General features: G+C 42.9%; 1 protein-coding gene across 1 annotated transcript in view; it reads right to left on the reverse strand.

Annotated features, from left to right (window-relative positions):
- SLC6A11 (solute carrier family 6 member 11) overlaps positions 1–19,797 on the reverse strand; it is an 86,020-nt gene that overhangs the window by 26,423 nt on the left and 39,800 nt on the right. Inside the window, exon 6 of the mRNA XM_086845264.1 lies at positions 16,973–17,107. Coding sequence (XP_086701390.1) covers positions 16,973–17,107 — 135 coding nt within the window. The remainder of the gene's footprint in view (positions 1–16,972; positions 17,108–19,797) is intronic.

Consider the following 19,797-nt stretch of genomic DNA (forward strand, 5'->3'; position numbering starts at 1 on the left):
TAGCTCCTTGTACCTTGTAATGCTGATAAGGAAAGAATAAACAACTGAGACCAAACAAGAGAAAACTGCCTCTCTCTCGTCAATCTTCAGTTCAAGGGAAAGAGAACCCAATCCAAAAGTCCTGAATGAGACACCCTCCCTTCAGAGGAACTTATTTTCCCTCTGTGTCTCATATGAGGAATGAAAACCGCTCCACTGGGGTTTTTCCTGCTTTTCAGGAATCCCCAGTGATTTTCAGCGAGCCCTGAAGATCCCAGACCACCTCAGGTCCTGAAGGTGCTGCTGAGCTCCATATTTCACCTCAAACATCTTCATGTCTAATTCATCAGATGTCTCTGAGTAAGGCAAACTTCCATTCAGCACTGTGCACTTTTAAAAAAACAGAGAAAAGGATGCTCAGAAAATAATCTGCTGCCTCACTACTGAATGCCTAAAAATTTTGCATTTTTGCATTTCAAATAGGTGAAGCTTCTGCTATGTTAGGGCACAAAATTCAAAGGAGATTTTCCCATTCCAGGAGCCTGGATTTTATCTTGCTAGACTTTTGCAGAATTGGAATCCATGAAAACAAGAAATGCAGCTAAAAGACTGCTTTATTGGCTTCTTTTGCTTGCAGAAATATTTCTTAGGCTAAATCAAATACATGAAGAGTTAATATATAAATATATTCTACTACTCTAATGTAGTATTTGGCAAATTATGGGCTTGAGGATACAATATGCAGAGTAAAAATTGAAAAAAAACAAAAAAAACCCCTAAAAAAACCACTCATCCCCTACATTATAAAGACCTTAAAATTGAGCTGGGTTGGAATAATCAAATGTATGCTATAAATACTCATCTAAATAAAAAAAAAACAGCCTGCAGGGATATATTTAAATTTTCCAAGCAGTAAATCAAAGTTTGTCTCAGCAAAGCTTATCTGTGTTCATTAGAGTTTTGTTCCCCTCAGAAATCCCTTAGAGGACAAAACTGAGTGCCAAAGGAACCCTGAAGGTAGCAGTGGGGTATTATGCCACTTGGAGAAAATATGGAAAAATAAACTTCTGCAGAGCATCTCCCCTTGGATAAACTGTCACAGAGACAGAGAATTTCCCTGCTAAGATCCCTGCATGACCTTAGGTCACTCGAGGTGTGCAACAAACACCTCATAACTCCTGATAAAAAGAGCATCCCTGTACTGGATGGTTTTGTCGAGGGATATCTGAGAGTGGTTCGGTTTTGCATACCATTAATTCAGATTTTTCCCCATGTTGCAGGCTGCAGAGAGCTCTAACACCTCCACTTAATTCCTTGGATGAGGATGTGTCAGGCCCCAGCAATCCAGGGTGAGATCAGCCCCGGTGGAAAGAGCTCTCCTAAAATGTGTCCTTCATGGTTACACGTTTGTTTTCTTGTTTGTTCTCTCATTTTCTACAGCAGCAGCTCCAGCACTAAAGGCTGTTTGGGACAGTAAAAATTTCATTCCCACCTTCTCAGATCAGATCCCTCCCTCAGTCATTCCTCATAGGGTTTGGGGGAGCTGGGGTTGTTTATCCTGGAGAAAAGGAGGCTCAGAGGTGACTTTAGCACTCTCCACAGCTCCCTGAAAGGAGGCTGTGGGCAGGTGGGGATGGTCTCTTTCTCCAGCAGCACTGACAGAACCAGAGGACACAGCCTCAAGCTGCACCAAGGGGAATATAGGTTGGATATTAGGAAAAAGTTTTTCACAGAAAGGGTGATAAAGCACTGGAATGGTCTGCCCAGGGAGGTGGTGGTGGAGTCACCATCCCTGGCTGTGTTTAAAAAAGACTGGATGTAGCACTCAGTGCCAGGGTTTAGGTGAGGTGTTAGGGATGGGTTGGACTCGATGGCCTTGGAGGTCTCTTCCAACCCAGTGATTCTGTGAATTCTATTAATTCTGTGAATTCTGTGAATTCTGTGATTCTGTGATTCTGTGAATTCTATTAATTCTGTGAATTCTGTGATTCTGTGAATTCTGTGATTCTGTGAATTCTGTGATTCCATGTTTCTGTGAATCCTGTGATTCTGTGGTTCTGTGGTTCTGTGGTTCTGTGGTTCTGTGAATTCTGTGAATTCTATGAATTCTGTGATTCTTTGATTCTGTGATTCTGTGATTCTGTAATTCTGTGATTCTGTGGTTCTGTGGTTCTGTGAATTCTGTGATTCTGTGATTCTGTGATTCTGTGGATTCTGTGATTCTGTGATTCTGTGAATTCTGTGATTCTGTGATTCTGTGGATTCTGTGATTCTGTGATTCTGTGATTCTGTGAATTCTGTGATTCTGTGATTCTGTGATTCTGTGGTTCTGTGAATTCTATGAATTCTGTGAATTCTGTGATTCTGTGATTCTGTGATTCTGTGGTTCCTCCGTGCTGGGGAAGATGTCATTGATGCTGAGTTGTTTTTCCTGCCTGCAGTTTGTGCTCACACACCTCTGCTGTCAGAGCCTGCAGGCAGCAGGTGTTGCTGAGGAGATCTGTGTCTCCTGCCTCCATGGAAAGCAGAGGAACACTGAGGAAACACTCCCCAGAGAGCAGCTCCCAGCTCCAGCTGCCACCACAAACAGCCCAAGCCCGAAGGCGATCGGAGCTGGGTTTGGCCCTGCCTGGAGGGCAGGAACAGATTTCCCTTCTCAGCTACCATGGCACAGTGCCCTGGGTGGGCACCTCCACACTGGAGCCTGGCCCAGCTGCTGGAACGGTGCCACTGGCAGCTGCATCCCGAAAATTAAGAAACCAATGGAGTTTCTATAGCGCTACCAGTGCAGAATTCACCTCTCTCTCTCTCCACAGCCTGTGCCTTCTGTGCCTTCTAGACTTGGAATTGGAACCAGGACAAAAGCTGCTGGTAAAGCTTAGAAACTGCAAACAAAAAAAGATAAACTCCCCCCAAGAGAGATTCTTGTTCCTAAGGGTTTTTTTTAAGTGGTCGGCAGCCACGTGGTAGAAGGCGAAGGAAGCCTGGCTTTATATTCAAAAACACTTTTGGAAAAATCTGTCACTAAAAGCTCTTTAGAAACTTGAGCAATTGAGGTTTAAGAAAGTCACTGCTGGAAAAATCTCCAGGGAACGACCTCCTGGAAGGTCCATGGGGACTGGCTGACCGTGAGCCAACAGTGTGCCCTGGAGCAAAGAGCAGCAGCTCCCGGGCTGAGGATGAGGATGAGGATGAGGATGAGGATGAGGATGAGGATGAGTTACCAGCACCCTGAGGGAGGTGGGGCATCCCTTTCCTCTGCCAAACAACACAAATTCAGTGCTGGGATCCCAGCTCATCTTGAGAAATGTGAAAGGTTTGAGAGGCTGAGCGAGCTGGGACTGCACAGGTTAGAGGAGAGAAGACTTGGGATTATTGAATGTAAATAAATGTGTATAAATCAATACCTGAGGGGAGGGAGTAAAGCACAGGGAATCACTGCCTTCTCAGAGGTGCTGATAGAAAGAAAGAGGCCCAAACTGAAGCACAGCAAATCCCATTTAAATTTAAGAAAATCTTATGGAGAGAGTAGTAAAACCCTGGAACAGGCTGCCCACAGAGAGCTCATGGAGCCACCATCCTTGGAGAGCTGAGAACCTGACTGGACGTGGTCTTTGGTGGGCTTTGCAGTGCTGGCTTTATGGCTGGACTCAAAGATTTGAAAGGACTTTTCTGACCCAAGTGATGCTGGGGTTGTTCTGGCTGAACCTGCTTTGGGGGGGTTCTATTCAAACAGGATTTTTCTGACCTGCTGTCACTGGCTTTGCTTTAATTTACATTTTAATTTACAGCAGGGACACAGAGACTGCCCCAGCAGGGTGGACACCCCAGGACAGGGAACCTCCCAGTGAAAGCTGGACAGAAACCAGCCAGAACCCCAAGTTAAATCTGGACTCTTGTGTTTAACACTTCACAATTGGCCCATCCGTAATTAATTGAATTAATTGATACTTTCAGCCTCCCACATCCTCCAGCAGCGAGCTCCACCATTTAGTCATTCATTGTGTGAAAAAGCACATTCTTTTGTATTTTTCTAAACCCACTACATCTCCATTTTTATAGACTTTTGCCAAAGCCAAGGCAGGGTTCCAGGAGGACCTCCTGAGTTCCTGGCTGAGTGCCACCCAAACAGGGAATGGAGCCTGTGGAATCAGGAGGGCTGAGCTCCAGTTCCAGGTTTGACAGTGTGTAAAAGCTTTTTTTATTTTTTTTTTTTTGCCTTTTTTTTGCCAGATAAAATCCCACCAGTGACTTTTGGGTGTATAGTGCCCTACACTGCTATTTAATGAGCATCACAAATAAATACAAATCTCTGAACAGCCACTCCAAATATTCAATTTTCTGCAATATCACCAAAACCGTGGCCCAGCTTCCAGTTATTAACCACTAAGTAACCCTATTATATTTGATTTATTTAAAAAACCCAATTTATTGCCTAAAGACCAAGAGGAAAAAAGGGAAAATGTTTTTAATCTAACATAAATGTCTCTAGAAAATCCCTCAACTAAACCCAGTGTTTAATAAACCCATTAAAGAAGCCAAGTGACAACTTCTGACCCACCATCCTGTCACACAAAGAAAAATTTATTAGAAGGCAGCATTGGTTTCATGCTGCCCACAAAACAGTCTAAACATTGCCCTTCCCAAGCTGAATAAAAACTGAGTGCTTAGGCAGAATGAATACTGAAGACACAGTTAAAAGTTAATTATCTTTCCTAAAGTAACCTCAAAATAGAGAAATGAAATCTGGGGCAACACATTGCTTCAAATATTAGTAGCAACAATATGGGTCAACAATTCAAAAGGACAGACAAGGAAGTATTTAATTTTATTCTACTTTAATCCCATCTCAGTCACTCAGCCTTCCTCCAAGCCACTGATGTGGATAATCCCATGCTAACTCAGCAAAAAGGGGCCCAGAAAACGATGAAAACCCATAAAGTTAACTTAGAGCATTAACCATCTTATTAAAACATCCTTTTTAATTTGAGAACCTGCTTTTTCTGCTTGATAAGATTTAACAGAATGGAAAGGATTGAAATTACTATCAAGAAAAGGATTAAAACATTTTTTTTTTTTTTTACTTTAGCTACGAGGGATACTTATTTAGTTATAAATACACAGCAAAAACATGCTCCAGCACAGAGGTTACACACTGTCCTTTATAAATCAAGATGTTTGGGGAAGGATTACAGCAACACATCCCAGCTTTAATCTAGGCATTTAAAATGCATCCCAACCCGAGCTGCTGGAGCACATTGCCGTGGGAATGCTCCCCAAAGGTGGCTTTCTCTTCCCAGAGTCCCAGCACCTCTCCTCCCCTGCCACACGCCCTGCCTGGGGCTCACAATGGGTCAAGGACACCTGGAGGAGCAGCCAGAGATGGGAAACCAAGAAATGTGTGCAAACACCACGTAGGGGGGGATGGATGTGTCGCCCCTGAGCGCAGCAAACCCAGATGAGCTCCACCATCACTCATCTCCCTCAGTCAGAACAATTCCAGGGAGAGCAGAAGGAATCCACCCAGGCCACCTCACCACTAAACCCTCAGCAGATCGATTCTGCAGCTGCACAAGCAGTGAGTTGTTCCAGAATCCATTGAAATGTAGGTCACAAAACCTTATAAATTTATTTACTGCAGCCTCAAAGACTCCAAAATCACAAGTACAAACTCCTTTTTTTCCTTAGCCTCATCCTAGAACTCCATCAATGATAAAGTATTGAGCAAGCAGTGATCATTAACTTTGGCATTGCACAGAAGTTTAGAATAATTAAATTAGCTTTAAATCCATCTCTCCCCATCCTCCCAGCTCATGTGGCGGGAGTTCCACGAGCAGAGCCACCGAGGGTGTGGGACCACAAGGCCCAGGAAGGAATTTGGGGTGGCACCTGTGGAGAACCAGGGATTCTGTGGCTGGAGGAGCACGAGGCCAGCTCGGAGCGCCAGGGCAGCCCTGCAGAGATGATAACTCAGGCTGGCCCAGCTGCCTCTGCCTCAGAGTTAATTGCTGCTGAATGCTGGCTGGAATTTGCTTGGAACCAAAGGCAGAGCTTGGCACCCAGCCAGGATTATGTGCCAAGAATCTCTGAGATTACTCCAGCAAGCTCAGAGCAACAATTTGTCCCATCAAGCTCTGATTTTAAGATTTTATTTTTTTTATTATTTTTTTAAAGAGGAGTTTGGGAATTGTGGTTTTTCTCAGTTTCCAGGCACTGAGAGTCTCCCTGATGGTTTAGGGAATTTCACATTCATGGGTAAGGAGCAACTGACAGCACCCAGGCAGAAAAATCAGAATGAGCTCCCCAGATAATTTTTATAAATAAATACAGGGAGGGATCAAAAAAGACAAAGCAATAAAGCAAATTTGGTTTAGACCTTCAGGCACAAGGCTGTGTTCTCTTCCCTGTGACAGATTTGTCTGGATGAAGTTAATTAGGAAAACAAACAAAGCGCTGCTGATCTCCTGGGCTTGTTTTAAAGGCTTATCTTTGTGTTCAAAGAGCTGCTTTAGGGGTGGTTCCAGCCCCAAACCATCCTTGGTGGGGTGTCTGTCCCCCAGAATCACTCTTGGATGTTCTCCCTCCATGTGAAGGACCTTTGGTTTCTGTCTCATCCCTCCAACCCACAGAACTCCCTGTACAGAGTGGAAAAAGACAAAAAGGGACCATGGTTTGCTTTATTTCTTTCCCTTTCTCACTATTTCTGCCAGCTCACAGTGTTGCCTTCTTCAACTCTGTATTTTGGAAATATGCACTCATCTCTTACTTTTACTTGCATATGTAGTACCATGGAAATAAAGAATTAAGCCAAAAACAAAGAAAAAACAAAGAAACAAAAAAATCCAAACCAAGCAAACAAATAAAAACAACAAGAAAGCCCCATCTAAACTACTTAAAAACCAAACAACTTAAAAATCTGCAGGTAAGTGGAGTGATAGAAGCACAAAAACACATTTACCAGCAACACGCCTGTTCTGAAAATCATTGTCTGCTCAGTGTCAAAATGCACAAGCAAGTCAATAAAGCCCTGTGCTATTTCATTTCTGCCTGATTCACTCAAGCTGAGGTGTCTCTGCTCTGCCTCTTGGGCATTCCAAGTGCTCCACAGGTCCAGGGCAATGAGGAATTTCTAGGAGTGATGATTTATGGGAACCAAACCCCACTTCCAAGACACATTTCCCTCCCCACGCTGGAAGAACAAGCTCTGTCCAACACAACGACCCTGGAGCACCTCACCTTCTCTGTTGTGAAGATCCAGTTACCAACCAGATAATTCCAATCTCTAATCCCTCCTCCTCCTCCTCCTCTGCCACATTTTCTGCCTTCAGAACCACTGAGGGCTGCTTCTCCCCAGTAGATGTTTTGGTGCTGCCTTCATTTCCCACCTCTTTTGTGCTCCTCTTCACGGCTGGATAAACAAATTCCCTGAGCCCCCCAGGCTGGGAAAGTACCAGGAGCTTTTTGTGAGCATCCCCCAGAGAGCCCATGTTGCTTTATTATTTTACACAGAGGGATTTAGAGCATTTTAAAAGCCTGAGTTGTTTTTGGAGTGGCAGGAGCTGTGTACCCAACCAGTGAATTTTAGTAAACAAGTCGTTCACCATTCACTGGAATTCTGCTGTGAGCCTGGGCCTTTTTCAAGAGAGCTGGAAAACCTTGCATTTATGCCACAGAGCTGGCAGAAATGTAAAGCAAGACTGAGATCAAGACAAAAAAAGTCTAGGATTAAAAAAATGCCATTTAGAAACCGTATTCAGGACCTTACTTCTTGACATTTGGGCCTACTGAAAGTACTGACATTGATGAAATGTTTAATTTTGCAGAAGAATGAAACTTCAATTTAATTTTATTTGCAAATTTATGTGAAACATAAAAAGCATTTGGCCAAAAACTGGAAGGTTATTTTGAGAAGACAAATGTTGTTGTTCCGTTTTTTAAGTGAAGCATTTGCTTTTCAATTCCTAAACAAGATTTTGTTTCAAAATATAATAATAAATAAAAATAAAGAATTCAAATGTTTAAAATAAAAATGCTTTTTAAAACTCTGGTCTCTGTGAAGTGTTTTCTGTTTGTTCTGCTAAACAATCCGTGTGCAAACAGAACTTGAGTGCAGAATCACCAAGAACCAGATCCCATTTCCCATTTTTTAGGGGATTGTCTGCACTTCTTGATTCAAATATTCTCTGGAATTGACCACAAACAAGTGAGAAATCGGTGAATCCTCACCCCAAACTGCACCAATATCTGCAGATTTCCTGCCAAATTTCTAACACATTTTCTCAATGCATTTCATTCCTTCTCTGGTTCTGACACCCCAAAATTTTCTTTTCTTTTCCTTATTTACAGCCCTAAACTGCAGCAGCAGTGTGGGGTTGGCCCCTGTGGGACAAAGCCCATTTTATTATCTCTGATCCTCAGTGGCATCAAAAGCTGTTCCTGCAGCCAGGATTCTGGGGAAAATTCTGGGGAAAACTCAGTTTATTGAGCCTCAGGTTTTAAAGCAGTTGCCTATAAAAATCCATACAGGAAAATCCCTTTGCAGGTGGAAACTGAGACTCTGCACACAGCTGAGGAAAGCTTTCCCTAAAATATAAATGATCTCTGTAGGAATTCCTGTATTACAAAGTTTTCTGGGATTTAATGGTAACACATGAAAATTTATCTCTTTAAAGACTCGTTTCAGAGGGAAGAATATGAAGTCACATAAAGGACCAGAGCAGAATATGAAATTAGGGAAATGTTGATTTCCCATGCTGTCATTTATCCTCATGGGCAGCTCTGGGGATGTAACATCAGTGTGAATATGTGGGGGTGTGTTTTACCAAGCAGAAGGGAGAAACAACTGCAACAGGAGGGAAAGAACTGGAACTGGGACAATAATCCAACAAATAATTCAACAGCCTAAGCCAACCCCACACCAACACGGTGGAGTTACTTTTTCCATAAGGAAGGGAGAGGCAGCAATGGGATAAACACCATATTTATCCACATAAATTTTAGTAGATACCAAAATCATGGCAGTAAATCCCAAGGGAAGAGAGTTTCCAGCCTCACAGCAGCCCCAGAGCGTGGCACCTCTCCCAGGGCAGGTTTGGGGCTCTGCTTTTCATCCCAGACTTCTTTTTGTTGGGTTATTTTCAGAGCTCAACTGTTACTCCAGTTCCAGGGTGGAAACAAAAAGAGTTTCAGAAATGCCAGAGGGATTAGAAAGCATTTCTTTTTTTTTTGTACAGGTCTTGAAAGAATAATCTTTAGGAGCACACAATTTTTTAAAGAGCAAATTCCAGATTTTCTGCAAGCAGCACATCATTCCACCAGTGTAGCAATCTTATCTTCTCCTTTCTTCTCTCATTCCTCTGGAATAATGGGATTAAGAAGAATCCTACTAGCAATTCTTAAAATAGCTCAGTATTTCCAGTGCCTCTATTTATATGGTATCATAAACCCACTTGTATCAGAAAAATAACATGGAATATTCATTTGCTTCATGTCCTGACTCCCCCCACTGTGTGCAAGCTCCCTTATTATTATTATTTTTATTTCCTCATTAATATCCATCTGTCACTCAGCATTTTATTTTAGCTGTTTTGAATTTCATCTGAAATATGTACTTTTAACAACAGCTTTTCTCTGCTAGAAGACTGGACTTGTAAAGTAGCTGGCAGAGCAAAGTCATGGGTAATATTTGTATTCCTTTAAATGTTTCAATTTGGGCAAAAAACACTCTTCAAGTTTCTCCTGTATTTCTTTTCAGGTTCCATCATGAAAGCAGTGGGAAATCTCTGCCTGTCATGCCCATACTCCAAGGAAATGTGTGGATCCTGTCTCCCTCCAGTGGCAACTGCACCAGCCATAAAATCTGATATTAAAGTACAATTAAAGCCTCTCTGAAACTCTCCACTGCCAAGGTTGCTAAGGGGTTGCAGGGACAGCTGGAGGAGATTCCATGTGGCCCAGAAATCCCAGAGAAATTCCAAAATGAGCCCATTCTTTCAACAAGTCTCTTCTCAGTGCCCAAACTGCTCAGCTTGTGCTGCTTGTGTAGCAAGAGCAGGAAACACAGGGAGAATCCATGGGGAGAAGGAGGCAAATGATTTGTTCAGGGCTTGAAACAGCACCCCAGAGCCATAACAGGAGTTCAGAAATCACATTTGCCACATAAAATTAACAGTCCCAACATGGCTGAGGCTGTGGAATAAACCAGAGTTGTCTGGTGAGCCATGAAAAGGTGAGTACCCACCCCAGAACTCTGTGTGTGGAATTTAGATTGAGCCTTTCCCACAGAATAATTCAATTTACCCAAAACCTTTCCCGCTTAAATATACACAAAACTTTCCCACTTAAATGCACACAAAACTTTCCCACTTAAATGTACACCAAACTTTTGTGCTTGGATATCCCCAAAACATTTGAGCAAGATAAAAACCCATGTGGTGAGCAAATTCTGAGCTGCTCCAGGCACCACCGAGGGTGATTTTTTTGCCCCAGGAGAAGCCTCTGGGTGTCTCTCTCTTTTGGAATGTGTGTTCCCAACCAGATTCCTGCCAGAGAATGGGATGCAGCTGCCTTGGAGCAGGGAAAATGCAATGTGCTCCCAGGCTGGTCCTTCAGGGTTGATTTGGGGCAAACGGGGAATCCATCCCAGGAGGGATTTCTGGCTTGATCAACACCTCTGCCTTCCCACTGCATTTGGATTTGTTGCTCTCCCTACTCTTTAAATCCACATAATCTGTAGTGCAAAATCTTCAGGACATATTAAATGAAATAATTCCTCATTGGGGAGGGTATAAACTGCATCTCTTCAGCATCACACTGGGATGAATCCTTGAATTGAATTCCTTACAATTTCAAACCTCAGTCGTTTGTAATGATGGTGCAAACAGCAGACCTGGAGAAGAATGAATCCTTTTCCCAGTTTCAATTTGAAAAGGTTGGGTAGGGGATTCCTACCTGACAGCAGCACAAGAGCCTCACCTCCAGCAGCAAGAATTTTTCCTTTCACTGAGAGAACAGATTGAAATTTAGATTATTGCTTGTTCAAAGGTCCAGGCAAAGGGGGAGCTGTGGTTATACAGGTAATAAATTCGGCTGAGGATTTTCATCCTTGCAGCCTTTGTATGGATTTCTGACTTCCACTCTTGTTTTAATTCACTGCAACTCGTGCCTGGTTCAGACTGTCAATACCTGCTGAGGGAAACAATCCAGAGAATGGGAAGAAAGTGGGAGGGAAAAGAGTAAATTCCATTCCCTTAGCAGACCTGCACAAGTCTGGTAGGAGCTGGACATATTCCTCCTCTCATCGCTACTATTTTTTCCCAGGTAATTTATTTTTTATTAAATTGCTGTCCAAACTCTTCTAAAAGTCAAAATGCAGTAAATCACTGAAGGCTTTACTAACTTACTGTTAGTGCCAAAATTCTGGTAAGATTCAGGATGTTTGAGCTATTCCTGAACCATTTTTCCAAGTACTATCCTTAAAACCTCACCATCCAGTATTGAAGATACCCTATGGAGCAGTTTCTCATTCCACTGCAATTAGGGAATAGTGGAAAGATGAGGGTTGGGAAAGAGCTCTGAGGTTGTTACCTGTTACATTTCAAAACAATAAAAACATCCCAAAATTTTCCAGCAATGAGAGATAATTTCATTGCCAACATCTGAAAATTCTTAGGTTTCCACTGTAAGGATCAGCAGATTTAAATGCAGGTCAGGTCTGAAACCTGGATTTTCTGAGCATGAAAGCACCCAAAAATGAAATCTCAATTTCTTTTACAACCTTTTTTATTTATTTTTTTTTTTTTAGAGAAAGCAGAGCCCTAAAATTTATGTTTGAATGCAGCAGTTTGCTCCAATCTCAGAGGCAGAAAAGAGGATTTTCCTCAGCCTTGGAAAAAGGCTTCAGTGGCCTCGAGGTGGCGATAGGATTGTGGATTCCAGGGCTGCAAATCCTAAAATCGAATCAATCTGCATTATTTCTTCTTCCTAGAGCAACTCAGCCTCCCTCAATTTTGGAAATAAAAAGTTAAAGGAAGAGATATTCTCAAATGTTTTTGCAGTTTTGGGTTCTCAGATCAGGATTTAAGGAAATATCACCTCCACGTTGATCCAGCATTCCCAAATTTCTCTCAGCAATGTGTATATTTGAATTAGACTAATTGGAAAGCAATCGTTTGCAGTTTTGGTGAGCAGAATTTTTTTTTAAAATAATGTTATTTATGTGCTGAAACAGATGAATAATATGTTAAAGAGGGTAAAACCATCACAATAAGCTCATGTTTATACAAAAATTTAGGAAATGTAATGAAAATTTACAATTTCCAGGGGGAAAAGAACTGATGTGCATTTATTTTAGAGTGACTTTCTACCAGGAAAAAGTGTTTTTTCTGAAAGAGATGTACTAAAATGCTCTTTTTTTCTACAACCACTCATGAAAACAGCCCAAATACCACACAGGAAAAAGCATTTTTTGATCCAGAGGTCAATGTAAGGAGGAGAGGGATCTCAGCAGTACCAAATCTATCCAGAGTAAGTGAGTTTTCAGGTTAGGCTGATGCTCACTGATGTGCACTCATGTTTTGGAAGTCATTTTCAAGAAGGAAAATCCAGTGGGCTTCAAGCCAGTCAGCCAAATCACAATGCCAAGGAAATTCATGGAAAAAGTCCTTCTGGAAGGCATCCCTGTCATCACCTGCACATCCCAGCTGCCTAAAAGTGAATTCTCCTGGCTGAGCTACCAAGGAATTGCAGAAATGTTTCTGCCACCACAAATCTTATTGCAATTTTAGCGTTTTCCCATTGCAAATAAAAGAGCTGAGAAACCTAAAATCAATTTACCTGTCATGGCTCTGATTTTCCTGGACCTGATTAATGTGGCTTTGTTCAAGCTCAGCAATCACTTGTGAGTTTAGCAGAGATGAGGTACAACCTGTATTCTAGCCACAGAGAAATGGAAATTTGTCCAAGATTTTGGCAATCTGCTGTTCAGAGGAGTGTGCAACTCTGGCTGTGCTGACAGATTCTCTTGTGAATATGTTCATTAAAACCATTCACAACTTTAAAATTAAAAAAAACACAAAAGACAACCCAGCAACTTGGCCAGTTTTTAGTGTACAAACAGTAAGCAAGAAAGCTTTATTCTTATTTTCCTCCCCTTTCTAACAGCCTGCTGTTACAGCAGGGGTTAAATTGATGTGATTTTCCATACAATTATCCATACTGTTACTTCCTGACCCATCAAACTGCTACATCTGCCACTCCCTAAACTTCTTCCAGGCAAGAATGTTTGCAAAATCCTCTTACAAAGAACCAAATGTTTTGCCCAGAAAGGCTCAGTGAGCACCACACACAAGCACAATCACATATTGAGTGCCTTAAATCTGTCCAGGGACAAGCAGAACCATATTCTGAGTCAGGCTTGCACACAAACCCCATAACAATCCCATTAACTTGCTGAAGCACTGCTTTTGTGGGAGTTATAACTCAGCAAAGATCCCTTATTTAAGCCATAAATGGCACCTGTATCTCCCAGATTAGGGCACAGGGATCCATTTCAAGCCAATTTGAGCATGAAGATTATTGAGACCTTTTTGTTGATGAAAGAAAAACACTTTTGAGGCTTAAATAGAGCTCCAGACTGTTCCAGCTTCCACTGATGCAACACAAAGTGATTGGTGTGAGCTCTACACACGCTCAGGACAGAAAATGGCATTTTCAGAGCGAGAGGACTGGGTCTGCTGGAGAGACAGAACATAAAAATGAGATGGAGACCACAGCCCTTGGAAGCTGAGGAGCTGCAAAGATGAATAGCTGCTCACAAAGCTTTAACCCACCATGGAATGCAAATTGCACAAAGACAAAAGAGTCGAGAACTTCAAACTGAAGTGAGTCTTGAAGAGAAATTGGTTTATTTAATCCCCAGTAAACACAGCTGGCTGTGGGGCTCAAATAGCTCTCTCCCAGTGCAGACCCAGCACCCTCCCTGAAATATTATTGAAACAGGCCTGCAACTGAAGAGGAAAACAAATTCTGCTGGTGCACATGATTTCTGCTTTGGCATTAGGGAATAAATCCACTGAAATGAGTGAAATGAGTGACAGAAACTGGAAGCACCAATCTCCAGGTAATTTCAGTTGTGCTCCTTGGCAAAAACCAATTGACAAGGGGTTTGTGCAGTGGGGGAAGTTATCCTAATATTTGTGGGCTTGAACTTTAAATTCTACGTTTTCATAAAAAGAAGAATGCCTATACATCCATCTTATTACCATTAAAAGTTGCACTAAAACTGAACCAAAGGCTATTTTAAAAATAGAATCAGCTATGAGAAATTCTAGTTTTAAGTCTGAAGAACTGAACTTCCTCTGTTTCTTGAGAAGTGACTAGAGATTGCACCCATTAGTCTGAAAGCTTTCTTCAAGTATTGAATTAATTATTCTCAAACACATATATCAATTTGGGCAGAATGACAGGTTTTTTTCAGCACAAAAATGATTCTCTAGAACCAATGAATGCTACAATTCAATTACCTGCGTTGGTGTTCACCATCTTTGTTATGGCACATTTTACTCCAGCTTCTTTCTACTGAAAGGTGTTTTACACACAACTGAAGGACAAGAACTCGTCAGTGAAAGTCTCCCTGGACCTGAGGAGGAGCTGGCTCCTAAAAGCATTCCCAAGAGGAATTCCAGCCCCACATGTGTGGGACAAACACACACCCCACGTGTCTCCAGCGCTTTGTGCTTCCCACCAGCCATGGCCTTGGCAAATTGTCATGGCAACAGTGGATTTCTTTACAAGTGGCACCAGGATAGTAAACGGGCACATAAACCATCCTTGCAGCTGGCAATAATGTCCCTTAGGCTGGCAATAACGTCCCTTAATCTGGCAATAACGTCCCTTAATCTGGCCTACCCTCCCTCAGTGACAAACACCAGCAAGGGTGTCAGTGGCACGTGAGAAATCCACAGGCAGGGCAAAATGCTGTGAAAAGCCTCTAGAAAAGCAGTGGGCAAGGGAAGGAGCCAGCAGGAGTGACCCCTGTTCATAGAGGAGTTCAGTTCTCCTGGGAGGGAGGGCTGGCAGAGCTGGGGCTGTTCAGCCTGCAGAGGAGAAGCTTTGGGGTGACCAAGTTTTGGCCCTGCAGTGCCTGATGGAGCTACAGGAGAGCTGGAGAGAGACTTTGGACAAGGGATGGAGGGAAAGGACAAGAGGAAATGGTTTCACATTGACAGAGGGCAGGGTTGGATGGGATGTGGGCAGGAATTGTTCCCTGTGAGGGTGGGCAGGCCCTGGCACAGGTGCCCAGAGCAGCTGTGGCTGCCCCTGGATCCCTGGCAGTGCCCAAGGCCAGGCTGGACAGGGCTGGGAGCTCCTGGGACAGTGGGAGGCGTCCCTGCCATGGCAGGGGTAGCACTGGGTGATTGTAGGATCCCTCCCAACCCCAACCCTGCCATGACTCCTCACAGACATGGCAAGTGGAGCAAAGCCCAGGCTGTGGCACAAGATCAGGGCACCCAGAGCGCTGCTGGGGAAGGCAGGGGACACCTGGAGCTCCAGCCCCACAGCCAGGGCTGGAACAGCAGCTCCAGCTGGGCACAACAAACCAGTTCCTGCCCTCAGGTAAACACAGCACAGCCAACTCCCTGGCCTGCCTGAAAGGAGTCTGGGGCTCAGCTGGGACCAGGCTGGATTGCAGCAGACTGAGCCTCTCGGGATGTGCAAACAAATATCTGAGTGTGCCAGAGAATCCTGGGCTTCCCTCTGCTCCAGGACCCATTTTTCAGGTGACCTGAGGCTGCTTCTGCTGAAGGTGAAGCTGGGATTCCACAGCCAGCACCGACACCACTTCCAGAGCCACTTTCCATCCGTGCTGACACACAACAGTCAAAAAGAGTCAAAAAAACCAAACACACAAACAAGTCCAAAAGACACAATGTGATCAAGTTTTCATATAAATTTTTTAATCTTTTTCTTTCTGTTTTTCTGTTTGGTTTTTTTGTTTGTTTGTTTGTTTGTTTCGGTTGATCGGTTTTGGTTTTTTTGGTTTGGGATTTTTTGGTTTTTGTTTTGTTGTTGTTGTTAGTTTTTTGGTTCATTTTTTTTTTATTAATTTTTTTCTATAGAAATATTACTCGTTTAAAGCAAACATTACAGATATTTCAGATGCTCCAGGGAAATTACCTGAAGGAGCCCCTCTATTGTCTTTTGCAACAAAATACATGTTTAAAGTAGGCAGTGATTTTAAAAAACTATGCTGACACATCTTCAGTAAGCAGATTAAAAAAATTCATTTTGACAAATATTCCCAAATTCCTTTCTGTCTGCTTCTCAGGATCCACTTAATAATGTAATAGCCTCAGGAGAAACACTGTGTAATGTCTTTTACAGTGCCAAAGCAGATCAATAAAATGCTGACTGTAACCTGTCAGGTGCTATAGAGATTGTGTCATTTTCCACCTTCAATATCATGCATATTATGGACAATAACTGTTTTATTGTAATCCTTTGGAAATAAAAGAAAAAAGCAAACAACTTAATCCATTGTTTCCATGTCCTACTCTACACTGGAAACAGCAAAACAGGCAGATTTCCTGGTTTGAGCACTTCATTCCTCTTCAGATGCATGTTCTGCTATAAACACAGCAATCATTTCAATGAATAATTTCTCTGTTAATTCTGCCTGAGATTTAGATTTGGAACAAGCAAAGAACCAAAAAATGGCTAAATCCCAGTGAAATTTGTACCCATTGAACCGGTGGCAGCACTCCTGTCCCTCAGTGGCACCAACTGCAACTGGCTCTGAAAATCCTCATTTATCAACCGAGGTACTTTCCAATTTAAAAGTGATCTGTCCCAGCACACAGCATGGCTTTACAGCCCTACCCCAGATTCCACATCCTCACCGAGGAGCAGCTCCCCAGCAGTCTCCAGCAGTGTTCAGACTCCAAACCCAAGGAGCCCTTGCAGTTTTTCCCAAAGGTGCAGCCCATGGTCCTACCTGTGGGTCAGAGAGGCGGGAGATGTCGGGGTAAAGGTAGAACTTGATGCCCTCGGAAGCGCCGGGTAACGTCACCCCCCGGATCAGGAGGATCATCAGCATGATGTAGGGGAACGTGGCTGTTACATACACAACCTGGGGGAGGAAAGAAACATCAGAAAAGGATTTTCCTGCAGCTGCAGCAAAACCACCCTACTTTCAAATCTGCTGGAGGAAAAGGGCTTTTTGGATGTCTTTGTGCAGGTGATTTTTGTCCTCTGGTTGTATTCCCTTCTAAACTCTTTAGGTTTTGTGGGGGAGGTCAGCTCTTTGTTACAGAGGTTGCTCTGTAAGTGCATTATTTCCAAAGACAGGTACTCCTGATAACAAGTAATTAATTATACAAGCAATGGATTCTCAGTACCCCATAATTACTAAACTGATTTCTCTTCAGACTGCACTGCCTGCATGTCTGGGTTTCAGGTGATGCCTTAAGTTTTAGCTTTTATATTTTTCATATTCTGTGGTGCCTAGGTGTGTAGTTTTAAGCTTCATATTAAGTGCTATTGAGCTTTCTTCACAGAGCAGGTAGACAAAACAATTCCTTTTCTAGCTTGATACCAAGGACAATCATTACAAGTTTCAGGCCCAAAAGCATAAATGACAGTGGGCTGAAGAGAGAAAACAAGAAGGATGGGAATTCATAACCTGAAGCTGTAATTAACAGCTGAATTTAAATTAATTTAACCTGAAATTGTAATTAACAATTAACCCTGATATGCAGATGGACCTAAACTTATAAAAATGTGAGACCTCATGACCAGTCATCCATTTTGTGACCATTTTTGGTCCATCTTGGGTGCAGCCCTGGCCAGGCTCTAGCCCTGCCCAAGGTGTGTCCTTTAAGGCCTTTTAATAAATACCTGCTTTATTCTTAACTCTGCCCAGCCTCTGTTCTAGGTCAGCCTTGTCGAGGCGCCCAGGAATAAGCATTTCACCAAGCCCAAAGGTTAAATTCTATCCATATCTCCTTGGGATTTGATAGAGAACCCTTACAAAGAACCTTCAAGTGAAATTTCTGGTGTGCTGTACCCCAGCAATTTCTGCTTTCACATACATGGCCACACACTTTATTTTTTTCCCCATAATCAGTTTGTTCTCTGCATGGGGAACAACAGGAAACCTGCAAGAAGTCACATTTTTCAAAGGAAAAATGGAGCAGAGGGTCCTGCTTCACAATCCCAAGCCAGAGAGCAGCACATGGCTACTCAGACTCAAATAAGGATTAAATGATAAATTCCACGGCACTATCAGTATTTTCTTTATGTGACAATGAAGGATTAAATGATAAATTCCACAGCACTATCAGTATTTTCTTTATGTGGCAACCACCTGTCTATAAATTTAACTCTCTATAGTTGTCTGTGGCCATTTTCACCTGTGAGATGTTACTCTTACACTTGCCTTGCACCAGTCAAAATTAGTTAAGCTGCAAGAATGGAAAAAAAATCATTTGGTAAAAAATACAACCTCAAAAAAATATTCATTTTAAACTCAGGAGTCCAATGTCTGTCTCCTATGTAAATGAAAGGGATACATCAAAGACTGGACCTGTGAAAGGATTCTCAGACATGTTTTTGTAATTAATGCACTGAAATTGGATTTTCAGATTCTTTAACTCCAAACATTAAATGATCTTATGTGCCTCAGCAGGTGGGTAGGAATTTGAATTTCCCAGGAAATGGAGAGCACCATTCTATTCCTATAGGTCCCAAAAGCCTGAACTGATGAATTCCTAGGTCAATACAATGCAAAATGGGAAGTTTTATCCCAGTGCTTACATTTGTTGACTATTAGTGGGAATGCAAACTGCTGTGACTGGCTGAGTTCAAGCAGACCTTGTCTCTCCACATCTGGGTTTCAAATAAAAAAGGATCAGCAGGTAATGACAATTAAAAAAAACCCCACGGGATGGACACAGTCCTGCTCTGAGCCTTAAATGAGGTGGAAAGGATGGAGTAGCCAGCTGATAGTTTTCATTTATTTAGTCTTTGCCAGCTATTTTTTCCTCCTTGTTTTAAATCCAGAGCTGCATTTAACAGAGGGTAGTCAGCAGACACATCCATTTGATGGCACTGAAGGCCTTGCACCTGAACATCTGTAACATTTCCTCGCATTTCCTTCCTTCTCTGCACTGCTGTGCAGCACATCCTCTGCTCCCTGTACATCCCACCCAAGCAAACAACATCACCAGGCAGAGGCAGAGTCCTCCCCAGGTTGTGTTGGGAGGATCTCCTCTCTCATCTCCATCGAGGAAAAACCAGCACAATTCACCTCTGCAGCCAGGAGTAAAGGATCTGTGCAATCCCACAGCAGCAAGGGCTGCATCCACAAGCTGGAAGGAATTTTTTGGCCATCAGAGCTGCTCTGCCCCAGCTTTAGAGGGATGAGGGCTCTCCCTGCTCTCTGGTTGCCATGCAGAAAGGGGAGAAAAATCAAGCACCATTGCATTTCTGGCAATAAGTACCAATACAGACACCCAGCAGCACAAGGAAAGGGACACCAAGGCAGCAGGAGAGGGAAAGGTGGACAGGTGCCCTCTTCCCGAGCCACCAGCACTGCTGGTTATTGCTCACACAACCCCTGAGGCTGAAAAGCTCCAGCTTCTCTTCAACAGGTGAGTGCACTGTGCTGGGGGAGAGCCATTAATTCCCATTTTCTCCCCCTCCCCAAGAGTTCCTGAGGTGAGGCAGGATGGGGAATTTAGGAATCAGTGCCATTATTAGCATCATCATCACCACTGCATCTGTCGGGCATTAAAAGTTTCCTGAATTGTTTTCTTTTCT

Source organism: Cyanistes caeruleus, chromosome 11 (assembly GCF_971803275.1).
Source record: "Cyanistes caeruleus chromosome 11, bCyaCae1.hap1.1, whole genome shotgun sequence".
Lineage (NCBI taxonomy): Eukaryota > Metazoa > Chordata > Aves > Passeriformes > Paridae > Cyanistes > Cyanistes caeruleus.